A 9,926-nucleotide genomic window follows, 5' to 3' on the forward strand; every position below is an offset into this window, starting at 1 on the left:
CGTCAACTCTGCCTATCCCTCTCATCATTTTAAAAACCTCTATCAAGTCCCCCCTTAACCTTCTGCGCTCCAAAGAATAAAGCCCTAACTTGTTCAACCTTTCTCTGTAACTTAGTTGCTGAAACCCAGGCAACATTCTAGTAAATCTCCTCTGTACTCTCTCTATTTTGTTGACATCCTTCCTATAATTAGGCGACCAAAATTGTACACCATACTCCAGAATTGGCCTCACCAATGCCTTGTACAATTTTAACATTACATCCCAACTTCTATACTCAATGCTCTGATTTATAAAAAGGCCAGCACACACCAAAGCTTTCTTTACCACCCTATCTACATGAGATTCCACTTTCAGGGAACTGTGCACAGTTATTCCCAGATCCCTCTGTTCACCTACATTCTTCAATTCCCTACCATTTACCATGTAACATGTCAATATATATTAGGTATCTACAAGGTACCACATTATTGTCCTTACTTCTAATAAAATTAAAATTAAAACAATTAAATAAATTGCCTTTCAACATTATCAAGACTGGAAGGAAAATATTTATGAATTAATGATTAACTGATCAAAAATATGCAGATTATGAATAGGTACAATTGTTCTCAAGAATGCCTAACTTTTCTCACAGTAAGTGTATATATCTCCACAGGTAACTTTTCCCCTCATGTTCCTTTGCTGTTTGAAGTCTCTTGTTGGTGCTTGGAGCCCAATGTATTATTAATGCAATTTTGAAAATAGATGGAAGGAGATGGACAAGAGTTGCCTGGGAGAAATCCCTCTCAATTCCATTTTCTTCCAAGCAACTTTTGCTTTCAACATGAAGGAATCCAACCCGTGTAACTATGCCATGCAGAAAACCCTCAACTATTGCATATGTACTCCAATGCCAAACCTATGAATGTTTTAAAGACAGCTGGAACATACCTTCAATAAAACAAAAATAAGCTAAACCCACTTTTGAGAAAGATTTTTTGAGGTAATCTTCAAGGATTCGTGCTCATCAGCTACAGTCTGTAGTTTACAATTGTGATGATAAAGCTCTTCAATATCAGCCTTGGCACGGTCAGATTCCAGCAGCTGAGTCTTCAGCACTCCATCAAGCTCTTCATTTTTTCTCTCTGCTTCCATCAGAAGTGAGGCTAATTGTCGTGCCTACAACTCAAAAACAAATACATCATCATTTATAAACTGTAACAGTTCAGTATAAATGTATACAACAGATCCTTGTACATTATATGCTAGACATGGCACTTTAAAACACGAGCTAACTCACCACTAGATGTCACTGGTCATTCCACGATCTCAGAATGAACTAAATCACCTCCAGTTTTTATGGCATCTTAGTTTCCAGATCATTAATAAACCCTTTCTCATGAGCCAATACCAAATCTAAAACAGCCCGTTCCTTCAGTTGTTCCTCAATATATTGCTTTAGAAAACCATGTCTTACACATTCCATGGATTTGATCTCCACAACTAATAAAAACGTTACCTTTCTCTGCAAAGCTTTTAAAATCCATTAGTGGTTGAAGCGTACAAGTTATAATCCGACAGTTCAGTTAATTTTTCTGCTAAATTTATGACTTGAATTGCAAACGATAAGTGAAACTAATGTAAAGTTGTATCTGGTAAAGTTACATATCAACATACCTCTGCCTCTGCATGGGCTCTTTGATAACGATACTGGGCAATCAAACGGTCAGCCTGTGCTAGGGCCAGTGCTTTAGCTTCCAACAAATCTTGTAAACGATTTTCTTTGGACTGAACAAAGAGGCAGATTAAATATTGTCAAAATTGAAGCATGTTTCACAACAAGATTGTTTGCAGCATTGCAAACTACAAAAATGCTGACGCTCACAGACCTGAAACATCCCCTTTCCATGATCTCCAGAGATGCTGCCTGTCCCGCTGAGTCACTCCAGCACTTTGCGTCGACTCAAAGTGTTTCTGCTGTTTTACCTTCCAGCAGGTTGTTGGTTGTTGATTTGTTATCCGCTCTCTACACGAACACAAAGTTTCTCATGACAACGTTTCAAAGAGTAGGAGACGTTTTGTCCCCAATGGCCTGACCCACTAATTATCACATTCCCCTCCTCACAACAATGTTGTGGTCACCTTGCAGTTCATGCAGTGGAACAGTTCAAGGATACGCGATGGATGGCCTTTAAAATGTTGTGGGAAATGGTCAGATTATGAGGGGCAGTGAGATCATTGTATTCACCGACATCCCTCCTCACACTGTCGACTTTGACAAGGTCAAGTTCCCATCTTCTTTGTTCATTAGTGATAGGAGAATAATGAGGTCTACTCTGCCATTCAATCATGGCTGATCAATCTCTCCCTCCTAACCCCATTCTCCTGCCTTCTCCCCATAACCCCTGATGCCCATACTAATCAAGAATCTATCTGTCTCTGCCTTTAAAATATCAATTGACGACCTCCTCAACCTTCTGTGGCAAAGAATTCCACAGATTCACCACCCTGACTAAAGACCCTTAACCTTATCTCATTCCTAAAGGAGCGAACTTTTATTCTGAGGTTATGACCACTGATCCAAGACTCTCCCAGCAGTGGAAAAATCCTCTCCACATCCACTCTATCCAGGTCTTTCACTGTTCCGTGAGTTTCAATGAGGTCTCTCCTCATCCTTCTAAACTCCAGCGAGTACATGCCCAGCGCCATCAAATGCTCACTCATAGAAAGATAGAAACATAGAAAATAGGTGCAAGAGTAGGCCATTCGGCCCTTCGAGCCTGCACCGCTATTCAATATGATCATGGCTGATCATCCAACACAGTATCCTGTACCTGCCTTCTCTCCATACCCCCTAAACCCTTTAGCCACAAGGGCCACATCTAACTCCCTCTTAAATATAGCCAACGAACTGGCCTCAACTACCTTCTGTGGCAGAGAATTCCACAGATTCACCACTCTCTATGTAAAAAATGTTTTCCTCATCTCGGTCCTAAAAGATTTCCCCCTTATCTTTAAACTGTGACCCCTTGTTCTGGACTTCCCCAACATTGGAAACAATCTTCCTGCATCTAGCCTGTCCAACCCCTTAAGAATTTTGTAAGTTTCTATAAGATCCCCCTTCAATCGTCTAAATTCTAGCGGGTACAAACCAGTTCTATCCAGTCTTTCTTCATATGAAAGTCCTGACATCCCAGGAATCAGTCTGGTGAACCTTCTCTGTACTCCCTCTATGGCAAGAATGTCTTTCCTCAGATTGGGAGACCAAAACTGTACGAAATACTCCAGGTGTGGTCTCACCAAGACCCTGTACAACTGCAGCAGAACCTCCCTGCTCCTATACTCAAATCCTTTTGCTATGAATGCTAACACACCATTCGCCTTCTTCACTGCCTGCTGCACCTGCATGCCTACTTTGCCTGGGATAATTCTCAGAAACCTCCTCTGGGCCCTCTCCAGCACATCCTCCTCAGATATGGGGCCCAGAATTACTCACAATATTGCATATGCAATCTGACCAGTGTCTTATAAAGCCTCAGCATTACAAGCTTAGTTGAGTTGTTCAGCTCAATGCGTGAAAGACAATTGGACAGGTACAGGGATAGGAATGGTTTAGAGGGATGTGGGCCAAATGCAAGCGAACGGGACTAGCTCAGGAAGGCAATATGGTCGGAATGGATGAGATGGGCCGAATGGCCTGTGTCCGTGCTCATTGGTCAATGACAGTGGCAACGAGTTCCATTCTTACCAATGGAATCACAGAGCAGTGCCGGGTGCCACTGTGATCCCACAAGTGAATGCCCTGCAGTCTGTCTAGAATTGCCCTTGGACTTCAGCCCCTCTGCCTGGCTCTGGGGCTCTGTTTCCTCTCTGGGACACACAGGTTGGGATCACGGAAGCCTCCTCATTCTCCCTCGTGAGGGTCTGCCTAGTCTGTGCTCGTTCGATGAGGTCCTGGTGCCACTCCTGGTGTCCAGCGTTAGGGCAGAGAAGGACATCAGGACCGTGGCTGTTCCTCTCACAGACGCAGAGGGCTGTTGTGTCTACAATTCCCACCACTGCTGAGGGACTAAGAATGTGTGAGAAGTTTCCATATGGTTTTTGTTTAGTATATATGTTTTATTCTGAATTAAGTTAATTTTAACAATATATTTAAAATTGCTGCAGCATTTGATGTTTCAGATAGCTGGCCGCTTGTTCATGAGTTCAAAGTGATAGGAGCTGAAGGGTCAGTGTGGGAATAAGGCCATATGGCCCATCATGTCTACTCCACCATTCAATCATGGCTGATCTATCTCTCCCTCCTAACCCCATTCTCCTGCCTTCTCCCCCAAAAACTAATCAAAAGTCTATTTATCTCTGCCTGAAAAGTATCCATTAACTTGGCCTCCTCAGACTTCAGGAGCAATGAATTATGCAGATTCACCACCCTCTGACTAAAGAAATTCCTCCTCATCTCCTTCTTAAAGGAACACCCTTTATTTCTGAGGCTGTGACCTCTAGTCCAAGACTCTCCCACTAGTGGAAACATCCTCTCCACATCCACTTTTTCAGAACCTTGCCCTATTCAGTGAGTTTCAATGAGATGAAACTCATAACTTATGTTCATGTTCATAAGTGATAGGAGCAGATTTAGGCCATTCGGCCCATCACGTCAACTCCACCATTCCATCATGGCTGATCTATCTCTCCCCCTGCCTTCTCCCCATAACCCCTGACACGTGTATCATTTTCAGCAGTGTAGTTCAGTGCCCCGTAGCTGAATGTGTCCAACGTGATTTTAAACCATTCACCTTGCTGTAGTCAACATGGCTTGCACACTGCAGCTGTTGAGCTGAGTTCCCTTTAGAGTTTTCCTCTTTGGTTTATTGCAGTGAAGAAGGAGGTGAGATCGATAAAGTCCAGGGCGGAGAGTGTAGAGAATGTGGAGCCGGTGAGGACGGAGCACCTTGGGAATGAACATGCCATCTACCATCTGCTCGGACAGGGCTGTGCCCGTGAATCATGAACGAACGCACCCACCAGAGGCAACCCCACAGTCACAGCATCGCAAACGTTCAGTCTCCACACAGTGTTCTTCTTCAAACCCGGCACCTCTCTTGCTGTCCACAGCTGGTGACTCATTCAATATTACTCTGGAAATTCTTCTGGTGAACTATTAATTCTTCTGGTGAATTATTAAATAAAAATCTATTCTATATCAGGCAATTGATTTAATGCTGCAATTTGGACAATCCCCTTCTGTATGAAGAAGGGTCCCGACCCGAAACGTCACCGATTCAAGTTCTCCTGAGATGCTGCCTGACCTGCTGAGTTACTCCAGCACTTTGTGTCTTGTTGTGTATTAACCAGCACCTGCAGTTCTCTGTTTCTAGTAAATGTGGAGGCTTTGTGAAGCTCCGTGAAGCTCGGTGTTGCTTCTTGAAGCTTGAAGCCCTGTACCTGAGCTCTGAAACGCTCTATATCTATGTCCTTTAATTCTGAGGCAAGAATCTCCCACTGGTGGCAGATCAGGGTGAAGAGACCCGACCTCTCCTTGTTCTCTAGAGCTGCTGCCTGACCTGTTGAGTTAGTCTGGCACTTTGTATATTTTTTGTAATGCAGCATCCGCAGTTCCTTATTTTCCTATCTGTTCACACACGTGACCAGAACCAATAATGCTGTCATCAGCATGGCTCCCTTTATGAATCATACAGCAGTAGTTAGCTGGTGTTTTGTCCACACACTGCTAGTGACCTGGGCTAATGCAGAATGTGTAAGTATATCTTCATCTCCACACATTTTGAGTATGGATTTATCATGTAATCCGGCACCAAAGGCCTACATTTTATTTTTTAAAATATTTTAATTTGTATTTTCGGATCATCTCCATGTCATGAAATAGTCAGCAAGTGTGGACCAATTGGACATTAACTGATCAAGGTGCCAACCAAGATTAATGTTGCTGGCTAGTAAATCTTTCTCACGATGACTCCAGCTCTCGAACCTTCATAGTTATTGTATCGTGTAGGAAGGAACTGCAGATGCTGGTTTACACTGAAGATAGACACAACATGCCGGAGTAATTGTATGGGCCAGCTGCAGTGTTAGAGTTGTACATGTAAATATTCATGGCATGGAGCATGGACACACACTAAACTCCCAGTGCATGTTCCACACACCGAGAGCTACGTACATTTATACTTGATGATCTAAGTGCCCACTTGAGACTGTTAGGTTGTACAGTGTGACACTATAATGTGTTGTGATGTAATTAAATCCATGTAATCGTGCCTAGAATTGTTATGCACGGCACAGTGGTGATAAATTACACAATTTACCAGACCGTCTATGCTTTCAAGTGGAGCGTCGTTACAATAGATCACTGCAAGAAACGTATTTGTTTTATTTGTTATAGTTCTCACAAGATGGCCCGTCTCATGTTGCCTGTCACAGTGAGTCAATAGAACGGCAGCTTGCAGCGGTAGATCAAACCAAGGCAGAGAAGACCACGGCAAAATGAGTTTAGAACTGAATTTGAACTCTCTCCATTGTCGGGAATCTAGGATTAAAAATACGCTATAAAAATCCACTATTTGTGGCAAAACGTACAGATACAAAATGGTTCATTTCAAATAAGAGCATGGAACAGTAAAGCACAGGAACAGGCCCTTCGGCCCACAATGTCCGTGCTAAACATTTAACTAAACATGATGCCAAGATTTGCTATTGAGGGAGTGCAGCGTAGGTTCACAAGGTTAATTCCCAGGATGGCGGGACTGTCATATGCTGAGAGAATGGAGCAGCTGGGCTTGTACAGAAGGATGAGAGGATATCTCATTGAAACATTTAAGATTGTTAAGGGTTTGGACACGCTAGAGGCAGGAAACGTGTTCCCGATGTTGGGGGAGTCCAGAACCAGGGGCCACAGTTTAAAAATAAGGGGTAATCCATTTAGAACGGAGACGAGGAAAGACTTTTTCTCACAGAGATTGGTGAATCTGTGGAATTCTCTGCCTCAGGGTGGTGGAGACCGGTTCTCTGGATGCTTTCAAGAGAGAGCTAGATAGGGCTCTTAAAAATAGCGGAGTCAGGGGATATGGGGAGAAGGCAGGAACGGGGTACTGATTGGGGATGATCAGCCATGATCACATTGAATGGCGATGCTAACTCGAAGGGCCCAATGGCCTACTCCTGCACCTACTGTCTATTGTCCATTGTCTAAGACCAACCCTTATCTATCTGCGGCATGGTGGTGCAACGGTGGAGTTGCTGCCTTACAGCGGCAGAGACCCGGGTTTGATCGCGACTACGGGTGCTGTCTGTACGTAGTTTGTACGCTCTCCCCGTGACCTGTGTGGCTTTTCTCCAAGATCTTCGGATTCCTTCCAAAGACGCACAGGGTTCTAGGCTAATTAGCTTGGTAAAATTGTCGTGTATCATATGCGGGGATCGCGTCAGTACGGACTCGATGGGCCGAAGGGCCTGTTTCTGCGCTGTATCTCTAAACTAAACTAAACCAAAAAAACTTAAAGTAAACTATCTGCACGAGGTGGTGGGAGGTACAATAACAACTTTTGATACGAACATGGATTGTATGGACATGGGCCAAACATGGGCATGTGGGACTGCTGTGGATGGGGCAACATGGTCAGCATGAGCAGGTTCTGCTGAAGGGCCTGTTTCAGTGCAGTATGATTCTATGGCAATGTCAATAAATTGGTCAGACTGATTGAAACTGCCATTTATTCTGAGCTGACACACAAGATGGATGCACTTTTCTCACCAGAACAATACAGGGAGCTGTAAACAAACGTGCGTTTAATTGTAAATTGGCCGTTACTTTGTGCAGAAGCTGCAGATTACAGGTGACGGTGAGGCCCAGATAATGTGCCCAGACGGCCCATCCTGGTGACATGATCTTTCACACACGCAGACAACGCCGCGCTTCATACTATATTTGGTTTCTCCTTTTCACACACTAGCTGTAAATAACATCTTGTTAACGTTTTGTGAAATTGTCATCCTTTGCTTGTCATTAGAAATAACGTCTCTCCTTGTTGTAGAAACCAGCTTTTGCCCAAAGTCTAGCTAATATTTAAAATGGGGAAGTACACAAAGTAACTGTATTTAAATGTTACAATGCTTTTTCACAAGTTGAGTATAATGATAAAAATGTCTACTTTTTATGCCTGACCAAGTAGAATATAATTCATTGTATTTTTGCATTTATTTTGTTTGTTTTACTGTTAAGTGAAGTTTCCATGACATTGATAGGTGGGATATCGAGTTCATCGATGACCCTTCTTTGAATTATAGCGAGAGAGTGTGACTATTTTGAAGTATAGCTTATTGCACTTGATATCACTTTTTTTAGCATGTGAAAAGACTGCAACATTTGATCACCAACATAGACATGTGTGAGGTTGTAACAGCGGTAATTGGATGCCCCAACTCTGCCATGGTGCCTGTTCCTTGAGTGTGGCCAGTTGCTTACAATGGACAACGTGAGAGTTAGTGGATGAGGGAGAGCGGGGAGGACAGACACATCCTCTCTGTAACGCTGCTTCTGTTGTTGCTGCAGTGGTGAGCACAGGGCGAGTTTGCTGTCAATGCCACAGTTGTACAGCAGGGGGCAGTAGGATGAATGTTGTTGTCTGTAGGGGTGTCTCATTGATAACTGCTCTGAAACATCTGCCCATTCACTTTGGCCCTTGTGTGCATCTGAAGGGATAAACCGTGTGAGAATAAGGTCTGTGCCAGAACCTTCTCCAGGCCTACGCCCCAATACCATAACTTTAGAAGAAGTTTGATAGAGAGCCGATATTACCCGGTGAACGTGAGGCTGTGGGAGGAAGAGTAGAGATCATCACCGTGAACAGCAGGCGATGAACCTTCATCACCATCACCTGCAAATGGATGCTTTCCTCATGGCATTTCATTCATTGGCATCTTGATATTGGAAACATTTACCATTGGAAACATTCCTCAAATATTTATAAATCAGGGTTGCATATTACCAAACGTCATTCTGATTATTTGTTTTAAATGCTGAATCGTTGAGGATTGAGTTATCAAATCAATTCAGAGATGATTGTGACCACAACAATCCTTCTATCGCTACTACATCTACGTAAGTTGCAATAATTCTGTGAGGCTCCTAAACTGTTCCACCCACTGGGACTGCTTGTGATTGATGTGTAACTAAAATGATATCATGTCCCCTACATGTTACTTCCTTCGTTTTAGTTACCTAAGAATTTAATTTAATCTGTAGGGGAAATGTCCGGACAGTCACAGCCTGGTTTGTACAGAGACTTATCTAATCTTCAATGTAAGTGTTTTACTTACAAAGCATCACATGCATCATTTATATTTGTGTATTTGAAGTAGTTTTTGTTATGAAGAAATGCAATGACCAGTCACAATTTCCATTGTGAGTGTAATGGGTGAGGCAGTAAGGATTGTCTTGTGTGTGTAGCGGGAGTTCATACTCCTGTAGGAAGGAAGGAAGGAAGGGGGCAGTTGAACCTTCTTTAAGGCATATCTCGATTATCTATAAAGATGGGAGATGTGTCTCATTCTGATTGGAAACTTAGCCCAGTTACGTTTGTTTGAGACCAAGTTGATGTCACTCAATTTTTCTGACCCTGTGTCATACAAATAAATAATTGTTGCAGAGAATTAATAGGCTTGTTGTTAAAGAATACTCTGAATTAGAATGGGAATGGCAACAAACTATTGCTGCCTGTAATTAATAATTTATTCAGACAAGAGAACGAGGGATATTGCTCTTCACTTCTAGATAGAATTTCATCATTCAGCTCTAACATGCACAATTTTATTGGAGATGTTTATTTTAAATGGTTAGAACTTTAACAGATAATATAACTTGTCATTTCCTTTTTATCTTCAATTGTAAAGCATAGATTAGCAAACAAAGCAGAGATTGGTTTGGCCAAAAACG

General features: G+C 42.7%; 1 protein-coding gene across 1 annotated transcript; it reads right to left on the minus strand.

Moving 5' to 3' along the window:
* Positions 1–504: 504 nt before the first annotated feature.
* LOC129703102 (protein CIP2A homolog) lies at positions 505–2,372 on the minus strand. The gene is made up of 4 exons (XM_055645300.1): positions 1,870–2,372; positions 1,658–1,768; positions 963–1,159; positions 505–535 (listed from the first exon to the last, which is right to left on the minus strand). Exons 1-4 carry the CDS (start codon positions 1,876–1,878, stop codon positions 505–507), a joined length of 348 nt encoding a protein of 115 aa, XP_055501275.1. The 5' UTR covers positions 1,879–2,372.
* Positions 2,373–9,926: the final 7,554 nt, after the last annotated feature.

The sequence above is a fragment of the Leucoraja erinacea genome, chromosome 13 (genome assembly GCF_028641065.1).
Source record: "Leucoraja erinacea ecotype New England chromosome 13, Leri_hhj_1, whole genome shotgun sequence".
In the NCBI taxonomy this organism is placed as follows: Eukaryota; Metazoa; Chordata; class Chondrichthyes; order Rajiformes; family Rajidae; genus Leucoraja; species Leucoraja erinaceus.